The following is a 20,091-nucleotide window of genomic DNA, read 5'->3' as shown; positions in this document are numbered from 1 at the left end:
CAGGTAAAAATCACCACAGATGTTGCAGGTGAGGATGTAGATAAGGTTTGAGGCATGGCAGGTCCCTTTGGGATGGAGGGTAAATTTGCCAGTGGCCTTGTGCACCTGGAGGGTGTGAGAAGTGATGAGGATGGGGCAGGTCTTGCACCTGGGTCGGTTGCATTTATGGGCAGGAGGGTGTTGGATGTGTGGTGAAGGAGTGTTGTGGACCAGGATGTTTTGGAGGTTAGGGGGGCGTTTGAAAACCACCCTGGGTTTGTCGGGAAATATGTTTTTGGTTTCGGGATCACTGTGGAGGATTGGGAGAAGAGAGTGCAGTGTGTGCCTGATTTTGTTGAGGTGGGGATGATATTGGGTGATGAGTGCAGGTGGGTTGGTGGCAGCAGGTTTCTTGGTGGTAGTGGTATGTGAGGCAGCTCGTGATATTTGCTTGGTGACCAGGATGGAGGGATATCCACGGTTAACCAGGGCCTGGTGTAGGCGGAGGTTATAATTCTGGCGGGAGGTGGGTGAAGTGTTCAGGCGCTGTCCCCTGAGGGCCAGAGAGAATGGAATTGCTTTTTTGGTGTGGAACGGGTGGGAGCTGGAGAAGTGTAGGTATTGCATGTGGTTGGTGGGTTTTATGTGGATGGAGGTAGTCAGGTCAACCTCCGCATCAATAACCACCGCTCCTCCACCCACAACCTGGACTTCACTGTCGCCGTCCACACCAACCACCACAACATCAGTTTCAACGACTGCTTCTGGGTAGCGATCATCCACCTCCTACCCCAACCAGCCAACACCTCTGTTCGCAAAAGATGGGAGAGGGCCTATATATCGGCCATGAGTGCAACCACTCCACCTGGCCTGAACAAGGCCACCCAGTAATGCCCAACCCTCACCCACCCTCCCTCCCTCCCTCCCAACTCATCCTACACACTCACAGTTTACGACGAGCCAGGTGACGAAACAGTGTTTTTTTCGTTCTACGCACCGCTTCTTCTTCAATGGGGACCTGGCAACTCTGCAGGACCCCAACTTCCGGTTCCGTCTTCTGTTTCTTCTCACACCGATTATGCTATAAATTAGCGAAAATTTTGAATTTTCCTACTGTCCGGTGAGTGTTTCCTTTTACCTTATTTGATTTATTTATATATATATATATAAATAAACAATGTCCATTGGAACTGTCTGCAGTTTCAGGGTTGCTACAATTTTTTGATTATGAAATTCCCCGACATTTTCAGGTTTTCCAGTCCAAAAAGGAAATTTTTCCAGACATTTTTATCATCATGATATTTGCATTTCAATTAAATATATAATCTGTTAATGAATATTCACTTTCAGCACTTCTTTTTTAGCAAATTTCATTCTAAACACTCAAGCATACGTTAAAATTCGACGAGTAAAATGTAAAATTGCAGTCGGCATCAAATGTATTGGGTGCTACAATAACGTGCACCTAGCCTTCAGGCTAAGGTAACAGAGGTACATTATTTCACCATAACAGATCTCCACAATATAAAAACATCATCTTCACCAACTTTCCGATAATTATGATCATATTGTCAATGTACTTTAGTTATCAATCAGATATTTGGACTGCAAATTTCTGATATCTAGTATTATAAAAGTGAAAATTTATTAAAGAAATTTGAAGGAAACATAATTTTGCACTAGACTTAGAATCATAAGAACGAAAGAAACAAGTTTCTAAACTGAATATTTTTTGGGAGTGGAATCACAAGAACTGAATCCAGAAGTGGAAGTGAACTGTTTGTTCATTTTGCAACTTTTTCTCTTGCAGACTCCAAAATGTACGTAAATTTCTGACGATCTGCAAAATTCCAACATTTCCCTAATTTTCCTGACAAGCCAAATTCCCCGACATTTCTCTGTTTTCCAGATTTTTCACAAGCATAGCAACCCTGAGTTTCAAGTGGGATCTGAATCATGTGCAATATTCTTCCACCAGGGATTGTATTTGGGACCCCTTTATTACAAGACAACAGCATTACCGCTACGCCATCAGAAGTGCCTGTGTGATGGAAATAAGGTATTTCCTGGAAGTAATTAGAAGCTCTCCTCCACTTTACAAGCTTTCATTGCACCAGTAAATATTAATAATGCAATTGTACCAAGTTAAAACTGCTGTCCAAAAATTTTGTAATTTTGTTTGAATCATGAGATTTGGACCAATTGACGAGTCAAAACATTGTGGGGAAAAAATGTAAGAGTGAACATATAAATTACAAAAACACTAAATCTGCTGACCAATTTACATTAAAAAAACACTATACACGTAAGTTTCAACCCTGTATCAGGGACTTCTTCAGACTAAGCAACAAATTCAAATGAAACAATTTGTTTCTAAGAGCACAACTTAAGCCATACGTAATACAGAATATAAATAACTCACCTTTGGTGCACACAGCTCTTTACCAATAAAGGATTCTGTGAGGAAAGGATTGAGGACAACAGGAGCAGATTTATTAAATAAATGAAACACTAAACTGCATCCTGATATGGTGGGGACAGTAACATGGAACAGGAAGTTCTGGCGATGATGTCAATTCTTAAAAATTTCAGCTGTACACTTTCATGCTGCTATGGAAGATCCTGGATTATCCAAACACGTGTAGCAAGCTGAGATATTCATAGTTTGTAGTTATGCTCTCAGGAAATTATTGCCTGAAAACCTTCAGGAAGTTCGCCATTTTGAAAGGACCAGGACAAAATCACAATGATCAGTGCCAAACGAACAGATTTGTGCTGAAATCCCTTACATGGAAAATTGTACTGGGCCCACAGAAAAAAAGAGTTGGTTAACTGAGAGTACTAAAGAGTATAATTAACTACTAATAGAACTAATCAGAAGACCTAAACAAAAAAAGTGTTAAAGTGAACTAAGACTGTTATATAAATAGTAAAAATCCCATTTCTTTATACTTGAAAAGATTTTGTTTAAAAAAAAATAGCAATAAACAATGGAATGTTCATTGTAGAATAAACACGGAGGGGAGTTAAGACAATTATGAATTGCAACTGGACAGTGGAAAATACAAGAGCCATGAAAAGATATTCCCGAAACAGGAAGATGTCCACAATTCATTTAACAATCTGGCTCACAATTATTTTTTTCATTTCTGTGGAAGGGAGAAATATTTGCAATGTTAATTAACCAATTATCACAGACAAACTTGGGAAAGTAGTGATTTTGATGAAAAATAGTCGCAACAATTTAAAATTCCAGAAGAAATGATTTTTCACATGGAATATTCAAGGGGAACTTGTAATAAATAGGGCTAAGACAATACCCTTGCCGATGTATCGGTATCCGAAACTATCAGTTAGATTTTATCTAATGACACCAGCCGGTATTTTCCTGGCATGATGGTCTTTCATGAAGTCTACAAAAATTACATGTGGCACTTTCAGTTAGGGATGGGACCGATTAATCGGTACTGTATCGGAATCGGCCGATATAGGCATATCGGTGTATTGGTAAAATTACCACACGATATATCGATAAATACAGTCAACTCTCGATTCAACGACCTTTCACAGTTCCCGGGAAAAGGGTCGTTATTTCGAAGGGGTCGTTATTGAAATTTGCACCAATTTTCAGCTTAAACGGAGTTCAAACGGACACAAAGATGCCTAGGAAATGGTAACATCATTTATCCTGGTAGTTATACAACCTGCTATGCACAGGATGCATGTTGTGAGAAGGAAAATAGAACATGAAAACGTTTACACAAAAAAAGAATTTAAAATAATGTTACTTTCTTTCAATTGTGCACAGTTGTTGCTCTTCCAGGAAATTCTTACAATTCTAGTTCATGAGAAACCCGTTTGCACTGAGACCAATGGAAAGGAAAACAATCTCGAGCTTATTGCAAGCAAAACTCGAAGAATCTTGACACCAGTCAGACTGGTGCCAGCAAAAGTCGGGGGAGATAATCGGGCAGAATGAATGTTGGATATTATACGGGTCTACTGGAGCATTGTTTGTTACAAGATTAACTGGTAAGATTAGATCTCTCGGGAGAAACAACACAACCTCTCTAGGCACCAGACAAAAAAAAAAAAAAGGCAGGGCTGTAATTTTCGTTCTGGTTCGGCTGTGTAATATACATCGTGAAAAAAAGTCACTTTTCTTTGCTTCAACCAACTTCATTCACCCTCTTTCCCCATTCAAGGGAGCAGTCCAAACTCCTTCCTTGACTTGTAATCCAGCGTGAAAAAGGAAATGCGCAACTTGCGCCTTTTCCAATGCCTATTCTAGGACAAGTCATTAAACAGCGTCGCAGTCGGATTTGGAATTGAATTTCACTTTAAACTGTATATTTAGTCCCGATTAGCCCATCAGCATAAAATGAACAGAAAACAAGCTTTATGAAACTGCGCATTTTCACATATCAAAATGGTAGATCGTTATTTACTCTCACGTTAATCAGCCATTTTATGTTTGTTTTAGGAGTATTCTCGATGTCAAACACCCACCCCTCCAATCATTTTCCCCTTGAGATCGAATTTCCTTATCGTCAAATCAAAACATTGACATTCAAAACAATAACTTTTTCCTTCGCGCTGGATGAGTCATCGCCGTTATCAACAAGCAAGAGCTTTGCAGACGCTAGACAAAGACAAAACACTGGCGCCAGCTGCATCGTAAAAACAAGGAGACCGGCTGGAAGTTCGAGCAACAGGTGGCGGAAGAGAAAAATCCCATTTATAACGCAACTGTCGAAGACGGAACTTTTAACATCAGTGTAAAGAAGAAAGAAATGACCCTTGCTTTACGTTTTACCATGCAAGAGACAATAATACGGGCAATATTTTCTATGCAGACAACAGCATATAAAAAAAGGGGACCTGAATTCTGCAATTATCAACATTGCCGTGCACACCAGTGGCGGAGATTGAGCTGGGGAATGGGAGGGGGGAGGGTCACTTTTTTTACTTGTTCTATGGTTTTTATTTGTTTTCAAGAATATATCCAGAACTGGTTGCCCCATTTTAGATGTCAAAGGAAAGGAAGAGGGGTGGGTCGTTTTCCACCCTTGCATGTAATCAGCGTGTGTGCACACACGAGCAAGAAAATTGTGGCTGAAACAATCGGCATCGCCACCCCCCCCCCCTTCCCCCCGTTTCCTGACAGGAAAAGAGGGAAAAGTCAGTCAGCCAACGGAACAGTTTTTTTGGCAGGTATTACAGCGACACAATTAGGAAAACGTATGAAGTGGGAAACGGGAGTTATGATGAATGTAAGATCGAAGTAAACTTTTGTGGAAACCTGGATGACAACGCATTAAGCGGGTTGACGATCTTTAGTTCGCCTATGTGGTTTTGATTATCTCTAACAGTTTCACTTTTTTATGAAGTGTTGCAGGGAACAAAGAACATGCTTTGAATGAAAGTGTTTACCGGAAGTTGTCGGCTACAAGGCCGAGAGTTGCTCACTCAAGGGAACCTGCTGAACTCTAGGTCAGAGCTGGACAGATGGGCCAGACTTCCAGGCGCCACGCATCTGTATTTTCGAACATTCCTGCGATCTTATCTCTCGAGGTGGTGTATTTATCGATGAAAGAGCTTGACCTGCCATACACATTGGCAAAGACTGCAAGTCCAGCAGTCATTTCGGGCTGCTCCCCCGCGAGTTTTCAGCAGCTCTTAGGACAAGGAAACAAGTCAAGTCGTTTTTAAATAACATCCAAGCACATTCGATCTTCTCTTCTCACGTATCCAAGAGGATCCTGGCACGTTGGGTAGCGGCCGTCGGGTGCGAGGTAACATTGGTGAGCTTGAGGGAGGGGAGGGCAGAGGTCAAGTGCTATTGGATATCACTCAAGCATGGTGTGGTGGTGTCTATTTTTAGTTCAGACCCAATTGTGAGCTGTAGAGCGGCCGTAAAGAGAATGAGGGGAGAAAAAAAACAACGCATTTTTCAGCCGATTTCCTTCAATTTTTCAACTTTTTTTCCAAATTTTTCTATTTTTTTTCTAAATTTTTCACGGTTCCCTGGAAAAGGGTTGTTACTTCAAGAGGGTCGTTATACCCGGGGTCGTAGAATCGAGAGTTGACTGTATCTCATAATTTAGTGCAAAATTCTGCCATTTTGTTGTAATTTGTATGGATATTATCCATGCCCTACTTTCTAAAAAAGTAAATGTCTAAATATGCAATTTATTTTGCACTGCATTGAAACACACACGAGGTCAATGAACCCTTCAAGTTCTTCAAGGACAATTTCTAATTTTATATCGGATCGGTAGAATATCGGTATGGGTAAATTTTATATTGGTACTTTATCGGCATCAGCCAAAATTTCATATCAGCCCATCTCTACTTTCAGTCTAATTATCCTGGGAATTATGCAAAATTCGAAGTTTTCATTTATATTGCACCAATATTATATGAAAAACTGTAATTTGTGATTAACGGGTATTTTAATATTCTGATGTAATTCTTGAATATTTTGAAGCAAAACTCCGGTTAAACTGATGCTTATAATTGGAGCAAAATACTCATCCACTAATATTAATCAATATTTTGAATGATTTTTAATTGCAACTGAGCATCCGTACGGGTATCAATTCAGCCCTAGTTGTTACATATGACCAACACAAATGATTAGAATGCACATAAAGTATGTGAAACTGTATTCACACTTGTATGAAAGTGTCCCTTTCTTAACATCATCACTGTATGCGAGGACAATAAATTCAGGAACACACTGTACCACAGTCCCACAACAGGGAGAAATGTTCATAAATGAGAAGAGAAAAATAAATTTAGTCAAATTCCTTTTAAAGAGTTTAGTCTCTATCGTAAGACAAATCTGGTCTCTCGCAACTCCAGTGAACAGTAGGTACTATCGATGGATATCTTGATACATAAAGAACAACTGAAGACAGAAGAAAGAAAAGAAAAACAAAATTCACAAAAAACTACTGGTGGTTAGGTTTCCCAGTGATGCTTTTGTTGCCCAAAAGCAAACTCATATCTAAGGATGGGTTCAACGTAATAAGCCAGGAACTCGAATCAACAAAAACTTACCCATCATCATAAAACCAATGTTGACGGTCTGTTGAACCCAGCATTATACAGAGGTACCTGCACGTGCAATAAACAATACATACGCTATGTGAAATATAACACTTCAAAACTTTGGATGAACATAATCATGATCTTAGAAATGGTAGAAAAGAAGAACAGGTTTAACACAACACTTTATTGCAAAAAAATCGTAAACTGGAAAACTGATTATAGTAAATCAGCAGCATGTACCATTGGGTTAAATGCAAAAATATATTTTATATCACAACTGTCAATATGTCACACAGGACAAAACCCAACACTCAGATGATCTCAATAACAACTGAGCAGTTAACAACTTACAGACATTACCTCTGTTATACACTAAAGTAATAATTTAATTTTAAAATAAAAGTCTTGCACTTTCTACTGTAAATCAACAGAAAAATAAAGAAATCATATAAAATATATATTTTCTGCAACAAAATGTCAACTTATATTTTTTTATATGGAAACACTTTTTAAAAATCTATTTTTTTTGTCAAATAAAATGGCATTTATGCTCTTAATCAAATGCAAGAGTATGTATTTTCCTAAAAATCTGAGCCCCAATAATGTTCCATCCTTTCGTAAGGCCTTCAATTCAATCCTGCATCCACAAATTTTTAGTTCATGCTTAATTATCTTTCAATGTTACACAAATTGTAGCTGCATTTCCAGATATATTTTCTGCAACCTTGATATATTAGTGTTGGTCAATACCTGTCATCCTTCTTCACGACATAATAATGATGAAAATTAACAGTAACTCGCCATGCAGTGAACAGATCAAGGCATTGTCATACTTAACCCTGATAAGTGGATATGATGGATACATCTGTCAGAATCACCTGTTCAGATAATTCAAGTTTATCTGCTGCTTGATTTTCACTTGCACACATACAGTAGTACACCACTTTATGTACAGTACTCTTTCCATAATAGCTCAAAGTATATGCAAACCAAAATGTCTCAAACGCACATTTCCTAATACACTGGCAACCACGTTAAAAGAAAAGACCATTATGGAGATGTGTATTACAGACAGAACAGACTGCATAAAGTAGTATTGTACTGGTGCATGGTACGCGAAGTTGTTCTGAATGCAGCACCATGCTCTAGAATTTTCCACACTGTTCAGAATACATTATTAATTTCTACACCTGATGTTTGAAATCGTGGCTTTCGAACTGCAACATTTGGACGTACCCATGCAGGAAGAAAATTACCCACTGCAGAAACCAACCACTTAAGGGGTTAATGTATTAACAATGTTCAATGATCATAAGTTCAAATGAAGTCTTAATATTCAGTGCATTTCATGTACATTATACTTTCTTTGTGACAAACCTACATGCAACAATGAAATAACAGTGCTACTCACCTGACGAGCCCATGTTCAATAATGCCTCCAAACAGCTGAGCTGTGATATGTAGCTCTTTATCTGGGTACTGAGGGAAGAAGCGATACTCTTCGAATAAATTCCGTAGCATACAATTAAACACATCCTAGTAGAAGATATGCAATAAAAAAAAAGAAAGAAAAATACATTATTAAAGCATGTTTTAAAAATGCACTATATGTTTCTTAGAAATGTGAGTGGAATGATTTCAAAATAAAATGCTTAGGTGACAATGATATTATTAATCTGTTCTTCACAAATATGAGAAACAAACAAATCATATTTTCCATGATATGAGAATAACAATACAGACACAAAGAATGAAACAATATAATAAAGCAAACTTGAATTACAGAACAATCTCTACATGAAAACTATGAATTCCAAACAAGACTGAATTATAAGCACACCTAACTATATAAATTCTAAAGTACAGTTGTTAAATGGATTCTTAGGAAGCATTTAGAGTATCTCCAAACTACTCAAAAAAACAAAATTTGGGGAACTGTATCTGATATCATATTAGTATTTAAGATTGAGACACAACTATATTAAAAATTTAAAACAGATCGTTTACAAAAAGTGAGTTAAAAATAATCTTCCTAAAAGCAAGCATAAAATTGTTCTCAACAACATGAAAACATGCAAATGGTAAATGAAATTTGTAGTTGAAAACAAAATTACAGCAATTTAGAAAGGAAGCAAGCAGAAAGACAACTTGCTATTTATCCATACCCTTTCTCGCTTTATCGGAGATTCTTGGAACTTTTTCAGCATTTCGAGTACTTCATCAATCGACAATGTTGGATGAGGAGGATGGTTGTATATTCTTTGGAAGTAGCTATTCGCTTCATCCTCTATTTCTTTGGACACTGTCTGTGGCATTTCAGGAAACAAGTTTGAATTATCACCTCCTGCGATAATAAAAGAAAAGCATTTATCATTCCATGTATGATATCTTGTAATTATCTTTCCAACACAACAGAACTACATAACATTCTATCGAATGACTTCTAACGGTTTAAGGATGATGTCAAAACATGTACACACAAAATCTATGTAATCAGTACTCATAGTAACAATTTGACAGATTAGTTGATACTCTGTTGGTATTAGAAGCAGACGGGTGTTAACAGATTATTGGCAAAAGTACTGACAACCTTATTAATGCAATATTTCTATAACACATTACTCATTGCAAAATTCTGCCATTTAGTAATTTTTATAAATATAAATGTATATGTACGTAATTCATATAGTATCTTTTGGCTTTGTACAGTAAATGTCTAAATCTATTTTTTCTTTCAAAGGAAATTCCTACTACAGTCATCTGCTAAAATACTTCAAATAAGGAGGTGAATGAATCATTTAAGATTCTCACACAAGTTCCAAATAGGCCAGAATAAAACGAATCAATGCCATAAAAATCCAAACCCCACTAATGCCCCTATCTTATGCTCATACAATATACTCATAAATAAGGCTAGGACAGCGGTTCCCAAAAAGGCCACCTCGGCACCCTGGCTTACAGGGACACCATGAAATGTTCCAATATTTTCACTGGAATATTGTAATCAATGATATGACTGTTTCAAATATGTGTTTTTTTAACTTAAGATAAGCAACTTAACCACACCAACCGAGCGCTGCAAGTGTTAGATCGGCCTACACTCTGACTTCGGCACCGCTGAAAAATCTTGAAACACTAAGGGTGCCATGAAACTAAAAAGTTTGGGAACCTCTGGGCTAGGTTATTCATGCTCAGCACTTTTCTTTTTAAAATAATTTAAGGGTGATTTGTTCCTGAGATTAATAGAAATTCATGTTATGTATTTTTTGGTCACACTCAGCATATCTTCACTTTTAAAGGTATAATTAACTCGTTATACAATAAAATTCACTATATATTTATAAACAACACATTGATTACTTTATAACACATAATGTTACACAAATTCTTGTCTGCAACAGATTCAATGGAGTAAGGAGAAAAATTAAGTTGTTTATTCTTCAATGGAGTAAGGAGAAAAATTACGTTGTTTATTCTATCAGTTTCTATTAGGGATGGGCCGATACGAAATTTTGGCCAATGCCGATAAAGTACCGATATAATATTTACTGATACCGATAACCGATCCGATATAAAATTAGATATGGTACTGAAGAACATGAAATGTTCCTTGATTTCCTTAACAAATGTGTGTTTCGAGGTGACTGCATTGCAAAAGAAGTTGAATATTTAGACAATTACTTTTTTAGAGAGTAGGGCATTGAGATTGTCCATAAAAATTACAACAAAATGGCAGAATTTTTCACTAAATTATAAGATATTTATCGATATATCGGGTCGGTAAAATAATCGGTAATTTTACCGATAAACCGTTACACCGATATGCCTATATCGGCCGATACCGATAGAGTACCGATTAATCGGTCCCATCCCTAGTTTCTATAGTTTCACTTTTGTTCCTCTTGTGTCAGTCGAAGTAGATAGAATAGTTTTGAGTACGAGGCTTCGTTGATTCAAACTAGCTTTCTTTGACATTTGAAAATTTGCACAAAGAAGTCACTGTACATTGTAACTTAAGAACTTGTAAGGTGAACTAAGAAGTATATATACACAGGGTGTCGCAAAACTCTTTCAACAACGCTTGGGTGCTGGTAGATATCATAAAAACAAGTAACTTTTCCCTATAAAGTTTACCTCGAAAGCGCTTAGTTTCTGCGCTATAAGCGCTTAAAATCTATCCTGTACGTATGCAACCCAACACAGCAAACGCTTGCTCTGACATAACTACCAGGGGCACGTGGCAGGGTTGCCACTAGCTTTACTCGTTAAGAGAGATGACTTGAAAACAACAACTTGGAAGTCTTGCTTGAGCAAAATCCAAAACATTAATGATACTTGCGATGTTGTAAGAAGCATTGACAGTATTTATAAACTGACCAAGACAAATAATGGGCAGACTGAAATTCAAGATTGCTCATTCTAAAATATCTCCATAATTGATGGATTGATTTGGTTTATTTTAATTCGTTTTTCTGCCACCTTTGGCTAATCGCGACGATGAGGATGATATGATGAAATAACAAATGACACCAATGTCTAGGCCAGGATTTAAACCCAAGATACCTGGCACCGTAGCGAGATGTGCTAACCACATCACCACAGAGTGTCTCGTGTATCATGCGATATTAACAATTGCAAGGGACATGTGAGATATGGGAAATCCACGAACGAACAAATGTAAACATGATGTGTTTGCTACCTCGTTTCGAACACGCAGAGCCGCCCCCCCCGTGCCGGAGTGGTTAGCACATTGCGCTACGACGCCAAGGGTCCAGGGTTCGAATCCTGGCCTGGGCATGGATGTTTGTGAGTGTTCATTCATCAAATTCATCATATCATCACTCATCACCCCCCCCTTCCCATCTTTGCAAATTAACCAAAAGTGGCACAAGAAGCGAAGTAAAATAAAGCAAATCAATCAATCATTACATTAAAAGAGCATTGCAATTATTTCCTTATGAAACGAACACGATTAGCAATAACACAGATAGGAATAATTTTCTAATAAATAAATTGTAATAACATTACAGTCTGCGTGTTCGAGAAGAGGCAGCAAACACATCATGTTTACATTTGTTCGTTCGTGGATTTCCCATACCTCACGTGTCCCTTGCAATTGTTGATATCGCATGATACACGAAACACTCTGTGGTGATGTAGTTAGCACAGCTCGCTACGGCACCAGATATCTCGGGTTTAAATCCTGGCCTAGACATTGGTGTCATTTGTTATTTCATCATATCATCCTCATCTTCGCGATTAGCCAAAGGTGGCAGAAAAACGAATTAAAATAAACCAAATCAATCAATCAATTATGGAGATATTTTAGAATGAGCAATCTTGAATTTCAGTCTGCCCATTATTTGTCTTGGTCAGTTTATAAATACTGTCAATGCTTCTTACAACATCGCAAGCATAGGCGTAGCTAGAACTTTATATTTGGGTGTGCACAAAGAAAAAAAAGAAAAAATGAGGTCTTGTACCTTTTTAATAGCATATTTTGCAACACAATCACTTGGCTCTTTAACTGCACTGATGTTTGTAAAGGAATATCAATTCATTAAATGACAAGTGTTGAAAATTTCTGAATATATGTAGTAGAAAAAAATCAAATTGCATAGAAATTACACACGCACAAAATGTTCAAAATGTTACAAACAAATACGTACATCAAAATACAAGTCATCTATAATGAGAGACGTCTGTCAAAAGGTACAATGTTCTTAAACTCATCACTAACTTCATTTACATCAATAGACTAAGCTTTTTCCTGTTCCACAAGTAGCAAGAGCAGGGCTTCCAATCTATCCTTCCTCTGAGTTGCTCTTAATTTAGTTTTAACTTGGGTAAGCCTGGAGAAAGCTCTCTCACACGTGCAGCTTGTGACAGGTGTAGAAGAAAGGCGCTGCAGTACAGAGTAGAATGTAGTAAATATCTTCTTTCTCCAATGACATCAAAAAATCGAAAATCTATAGACACCCATTTCATCAGCGATAATGCACACGTTTGTACCAAGTAATGACATTTTCAACTTCTTACAAACTGCCGCTTATTTTCTCTCTTATTGAAATATCTGTCTTTAATTCTCTTTGATAAAGCAGCTCATTACGGTGTGCCTAGGCACACCCGGCACACCCCGTAGCTACGCCTATGATCGCAAGTATCATTAATGTTTTGGATTTTGCTCAGGCAAGACTCCCAAGTTGTTGTTTTCAAGTCGTCTCTTAACGAGGAAAGCTAGTGGCAACCCTGCCACGTGCCCCTGGTAGTTATGTCAGAGCAAGCGTTTGCTGTGTTGGTTGCATACGTACAGGATAGATTTTAAGCGCTTATAGAGCAGAAACTACGCGCTTTCGAGGTAAACTTTATAGGGAAAAGTTACTTGTTTTTATGATATCTACCAGCACCCAAGCGTTGTTGAAAGAGTTTTGCGACACCCTGTATATACTAGGGATGGGCCGATATGAAATTTTGGCCAATACCGATAACATACAGATATAAAATTTATTGATACCGATAACCAATATTCTACTGATCCGATATAAAATTAGAAATGGTGCTTGAAGAACCTGAAAGGTTCATTGACCTCCTTAATAAATGTGTATTTCGAGGTGACTGCAGTGAAAGAGAAGTTGCATATTTAAACATTTACTTTTTTAGAAAGTAGGGCATGGAGATTATCCATAAAAATTATAACAAAATGGCAAAATTTTGCACTAAATTATTAGATATTTATCGATATATAGCGGATCGGTAAAATAATCGGTAATTTTACAGATAGAGTACCTATTAATCGGTCCCATCCCTAATATATATATATATATATATATATACTTATAAATTTCATATTTTATACTTGCTTCTCTCTCTCTCTATCTCTTTTAATTTCTACATAAAATAGTTCAATCCATGCGGTAGCCTTGACAAAAGATCACAATTTATTAATTAAAATTTTACTGCTGTTAGGTCAATTTTATATATATAACTGAAATTCACATTACCTATTCGAGACTTGTCAACTCCAGGTTGTGGACCCAACCTCCCAAGAGTTCCAATTCCACTCACTCCTACCCCTGACACCAGAGATGTATTTCCGGGCCCAACCTGTGTCCCAAGGGGCCCCGAATGCACCTGAGAAGTCAACGGTATCATGGAAAAGGGACTCTGAGATGGCCCTGGTGCAGATGGACCCATGAGACGAGATGGAGAACCTGGCGTCGAGACCAACGGACCAAGTGCACCTGGGAGATTGAATGCCGAACTGCTGGGTGTTCCAAGGTTCCCTGTCGGTCCACTGAGCGACAAGCTGGCAAGGCTGGTTCCCAAGTTGGCAATAGGATCCACCTGGGAAGCAGAAAATAACTGCAAGGAAATATTGCTATACGGAGGTAGAGGCACTTACGTTCTACAAAACCTTCGTAAGACACATCTGTGCTAGTTTCTTGTTACAAGACTTTCCGTGAGTTAAGAAAGGATAGAAAATAGAGCTGGGCCGACACTAATCTACTGGTACCAGAAAGAATCTGCTGAATTTAATCAACACTGGCTGATACTTTTCCAGAGCTCAGGCATCTTGTGGGGGCCACAAAAATGCCATGGGGAACTCTTGCAGACTATAATTAGCCTTGTGCACCTGCATTGTTTGGCAAAAGTGAAAGTCTCAATTAAATATTTTAATATTCAGATTATCGCTTATGTAATTCTTCAAATATTTTAAAACAATGGAATACTTATACATTAATATTCATAAATAATCTGAACAACTTTAAATTGTTGCAATGTTGACGCTCTGAAGCTGGTATCTTTGGGAATCAGCACCAGTTCAGTATCAGTTGAAAGTGGTGTCTATTCAGCTCTAATTCCACTACAAAATATCTTACTTTCTACATTTTGATCAGATAGGACAGTGAAAAAGTTATGACAAGATTATTGTAGTAAAGTGTGTTATTGTTCTTTTGCAAGACAGAAAAACCTCTATTAATTGTTAATGATCTTAAATCTCATAACTGTACCTCTTCTCACAAATGTGAATATCTGTTTGTGTACCAGTGTAAAAAATCTAAGGAAATTTATAATACAATATTTACTCATGTATAATGCACATTTTTTACAAAAAAATTTGCCCCCACAAATTGTGGTGCATATTATTCAGACAGCAAACATTAAAACCATGCATGTTTTCACTATGTCACTGCGTATAACATGTATATATCAGCAGATGCAAATACAAATTACCAAGTTGGATTTCTTTAGTAATAATATTTTTTAAAAAACACTATAAAAATGAATGGCAGTTTCCCATGATTTTTCACCTTGTAATGGAACGTTTTGTGACACCAGACCGTTCTAGCAGAATTCATGCACGCACCTCCCATCAGCAGCATTTGTCAGGCGAGAAATAATAGAAAATAACTTCCTGAGCACCGTAAATCCATAACATAATTTTGATCTCGCTTTCTTATACACTACAGAATAAGCAAGGTGGTTACAGAAGTGAAGGATTTGGGAAGCTAAACACAATGAAGGGAGAGACGGGGGAGGTGGTGTGGGTTGGTGACTCAGATGACTCATTATTGAATAGGTATGGTGTCATTCGCTCTTGATCGGCATAGCAACAGCTTTACAAAATACAAGAAAGCCATTTTTTGAACCTTAATTCTACTGTGCATTATACAGTGTTATTACAAATGATCTTTCCGATTACAAACTTGAATAACTCACGTTTGAAAACACTCAGTTACATAAAAGTTGTATCAATCAAAAGGGAAACTCAAAAAGTTTCATTGGTTTGTACAACTGTTGCGTAGTTATTGATTTCGTCGCTAGGGGCGATAGGAGAGAAAATGGCCACCAACGAAGACAGGAAGGCTTTTTGTGTGCTGGATTTTCACGTCTGCCAGTCTGTTATCACTGTGCAACGAAATTTTAAAAGGAAGTTTGAAGATGCGCACCCAGTGGGCCCAGTATCCGTAAGTGGTATTCTGACTTTAAAGCAAGGGGGATGCATCTGCAAGCTAAAGTCAACCGGCCATCCACCAGTAAGCGAGGCAACTGTGGAGTGTGAGAGAGAGAGTTTCGTACGAAGTCCACAGAAATCCACAGCCAGCACAGAATTAGACATCCCGCAACCAACTGTGTGGAAGATTTTACGCAAACATTTGCGGTTCCTTCTTCACCATCTGCAATTGTTGCAGGCCCTGAAACCGGATGACAAAGCCAAGAGACTGTCTTTCTGCGAGGACATGCAAATCAAAATGGAAACTGATGGTTTCATGGAATCATTGGTGTTCAGTGATGAAGCCACCTTACACCTGTTGGGCAAAGTGCACAAAAATTGTCAGGATCTGGGGTCTGGAAAATCCTAGAGGTTATGTGGAGCATGTAGGCGACTCCCCCAAGCTGAATGTTTTTTGCGCTATCAGCCATGAAAAGGTGTATGGCCATTTCTTTTTCGACGAGAACACAATCACGGGGATTTCATACCTACAAATGTTACGGACATGGCTTCTTCCACAACTGGAACAGGATATCGAAGGTTTATTTATTTAACAGGATGGGGCACCACCCCATTTCCACTTAGATGTCAGACGTGAACTGAATAGGCAACTACCAAAGGGATGGATTGGGCATGCTGGCCGTGACGATAGTGAATGTTTGCGTTGGCCTCCACCTTACACGTCAAACAACAAGTGTATCGGCCACCTTTACCACCTACCATCCAGGATCTTAGTGTTCGCATCACAGAGGCCATTGCATTAGTGGATCGTCCAATCTTACAACGTGTATGACAGGAATTGGACTACAGGCTCAATGTGTGTCACGTGACACAGGGAGCTCACATCAAGTACAGTGATGTGATGTTGTGAACTAAATGAAATACAAAACTTTCCATTGATACCACTTTCATGTATGTGAGTGTTATTAAACGTGAGTTATTCAAGTTTGTAATCGGAAAGATCATTTGTAATAACCCAGTATATGAGATATAATTGGTTGTTACTTTCCTTATAAAAAGCCAGAGTGCACATTATACACGCACGTGCATTATACTCGTGTAAATACGGTACATACCATAATTTTCATGCCATTTTAAGAGCCAATATGTTTTCCATAGTCTAGAATATTTTGCAGGGCAACAAAAAGCCAAACAACACTTTTCATGACACTGAAAATTCTTCGACTATGCGCACACTGCAATTTACATTTATTTGTACCAGTATTGTGAGGAAAAGTTGAATTTTGTAATTATATGGGGGTTATTTAAATATTCTCATTTGGCAAACTTATGATATGGTATGGGATTGTTCCAATATTAACATTTATAAGTATTCTGAACAACATTAAATTGTTACAATGTTTAAGTATTAGTACAGACTCAGCTCTTGAGATTAGGCATTACAATAACAATTTGATCTGAATTTGATCGGACTGTGCCAGTTTCAGATAATCTGAAATATACTGTATTAAACTTACATTGCATATTAAAAAATTACAATGAAAATGACAATGTACAAACAGTAATATGGCGAAGTTACAGCATGCAGTGTTTGTGTACACTATTAAATATTGATAATAATGATGAAAAATATTTTTGTGTATTTTTAAAATTTACTAAGAACTGTTTCAGATAAATGTGATTGTCATAAACAAGTTCATAGTGACTTCATATTGGGTTTTACCATAGACTAATCCCAGAGTTTAAAGTACTTAATGTCCCATAGATTTCTTTTATCATGAATGCAAAATGAATTTATTCTTCTTTCCAAGTAATGCTTTGAATGTGCAACTAGCAATAATACACTACGATCATATACGGTAGGGTAGGGTAAACAAGAAGCCAAAATTTGAATGATTCACTCTGCGTCTGAGCACACTCCAACACCACCTTTACCCATGAAACTGATGTGTTTATACTGGGTGTTTCATAAATACACTCTGTAAAAAAAAAATTAGCATCACTGTATTCTTATTACGGATGTTGACAATTTTGAGTTTCGCATGCATGCATCTTTCCTGCACAACTTGAGATCAATTGATTGAAGCATTGGTCTGGTATCACTGCGTAGTGTGGTGTTATTCTTTTGTTGATTTAGTTGAGTTGTTGAGTTGAGTTGGTGTTTTAAGTCCACTTTATGCACAGTAAGGCTAATCGGGACGACCTACAGTTTAAAGTGGGATCCGAACCACTTGTGCCTCCACCAGGTATCGAACCCGGGACCCCTCGATTACAAGGCAATGACGCTACCACTGCGCCATGGGGGAGGCCCTTGTTGATTTAGTGTTTAGAGTGTCCGCTAGAGGGTGTTGCAATCAGTTATGCTTTGTAATCAATTGTCAGGAATCTGTAAACGATTGTTAGTAGTGCAACTTGTGACGTGTTTTATGTTGCAAACTACATGTTCATTATTGACAGTTTGGATACTTTATCATATTTGTGAAGTGTTCTGGTGGTGTGTAGTGTATTTGAGCGTGTTTTCTCGAAAAAAAAAAAAATGGGCAGAAAGTGTGACCATTTCACCATGTAAGCAAGGAATGGTTCTTGCTTTGCATATGGATGGTCATTCTCAGAGAAAAATTGGTCGACAACTTCAAATGCATCAATCCACAGTTAGCCACTGCCTGCAAAGGCAACAAGAACATGGAAAATCATCACTGAGAAGTCACTGTGGCAGAAAGAAAAATACATCACCTCGACTGGATCGTATGATAAAGGACATGGCACTGAAGAACAGAGGAATGAGTTCACGCCAAATTGCACATGAACTTCAAAATGAGGTGGGAGTTAATCTTACTCATGATACTGAAGTATCCCTACTAAAGAAACAGGGTGTTTCTAAACATGTCCCACGTAAAAAACCCAGACTAACTAACATGCAAAATCTAGACGTGAGTTTGTCACACGTTATGGTGCATGGAATGATACAGATTGGGAACGTGATATTTTCTGATGAAAAACGATTTAAATTGCTGGGGAATGACAGCTCAGTTAAACAGTGGATGCGGAAGGGAGAAGAACTTGCAAAATCTTGTATTTTAGAAACTCAAAAGTTTTGTGGCAGTGTTATAATTTGGGCATGTTTCTCTGCAAAAGGGATTGGCAGGATGCATATTTGCACAGGGACCGTTAAGGCTGATCAATATCTGGAAATCCTGAATCGGAAAGTTCTACAAACTGCAGGATATCATTTTTCTGGACAGAATTTGGACTACTTTATTTTTCAAGACGATAATGCAACCTGTCACCGTGCTCAGGTGGGTTTCATGATATGAATACTGAAGACTTTGGTGGCCGCCCAACTCTCCAGATATGAATCCTATAGAAAACCTGTGGGCTATGACGTGCAAGAAACTTGGTAATCAGACGTACAGGTCAAAAGAGGAACTTATGGCAGCAATTGAACATGTTTGGAATGAAATTGAGGTCGAATATTGTCAAAATCTCATTCATAGCATGCCTCGAAGGTTGGAAGCACTTAGGAAGGTCAGGGGTGCCACACTAAGTACTAGTCAATGTATTTACTTACTATCATTACAAATTGACATATCATGATGCATTAAAAACCTTTGTTCAATCTCTTTACTTGTAAAAATTGTCTTTGTGCGAAAACGTTCCACAAGCTATATTTGCAAAAATTTTGTTATTAGTTCTGTAAAGTGCATTATGTACATAACTATGACTTAAATAATAAAAATATATTTTACAGATATAGCGTTTTATATAATTGTTAGGAAAACAAATCGACAAGTCGAATTAAATTAATAAAACATCTGATAATTCAAGAGTGAAATGCTGACGACCAAAAATAATGAACTGATGCTATTTTTTTTTTACAGAGTGTACTTGAGCATTACAAATATTTATTGCAAGTAAGGAAAGAAAGAGAGAGAGGGAGGAATAGAGAGATCTTTCTCTTCTCTCTCTCTCTCTATTCTTTGAAAAAGAGAGAGAAATTGAAAGAGAAACACGTCTTTCCTTCTTCCACTCTCTCTTTCCTTTTTCCCCTCTTTCCCCCTTCCCCACACAGAGAGGAAAGGAGGGGAGGGAGTGTCTTTCTG

The 20,091-nt window shown here is 37.8% G+C and overlaps 1 protein-coding gene across 10 annotated transcripts in view; it reads right to left on the bottom strand.

Annotated features, from left to right (window-relative positions):
* Nucleotides 1-20,091, bottom strand: part of LOC145998924 (CCR4-NOT transcription complex subunit 1-like) — a 142,158-nt gene that overhangs the window by 72,885 nt on the left and 49,182 nt on the right. For 5 of the 10 annotated variants that reach the window (XM_083135706.1, XM_083135707.1, XM_083135709.1 and 2 more), the window contains 4 exons: nt 14,037-14,397; nt 9,201-9,379; nt 8,447-8,571; nt 7,045-7,101 (listed from right to left, as the gene is read on the bottom strand). In XM_083135706.1, the coding sequence (XP_082991832.1) occupies nt 7,045-7,101; nt 8,447-8,571; nt 9,201-9,379; nt 14,037-14,397 (722 nt within the window). The remainder of the gene's footprint in view (nt 1-7,044; nt 7,102-8,446; nt 8,572-9,200; nt 9,380-14,036; nt 14,398-20,091) is intronic. The other 5 variants (XM_083135711.1, XM_083135712.1, XM_083135716.1 and 2 more) reach the window with 2 other exon arrangements.

The sequence above is a fragment of the Lepisma saccharinum genome, chromosome 14 (genome assembly GCF_977018435.1).
Source record: "Lepisma saccharinum chromosome 14, izLepSacc3.1, whole genome shotgun sequence".
NCBI lineage: Eukaryota > Metazoa > Arthropoda > Insecta > Zygentoma > Lepismatidae > Lepisma > Lepisma saccharinum.
This window is presented reverse-complemented; position numbering and strand designations above follow the sequence as displayed.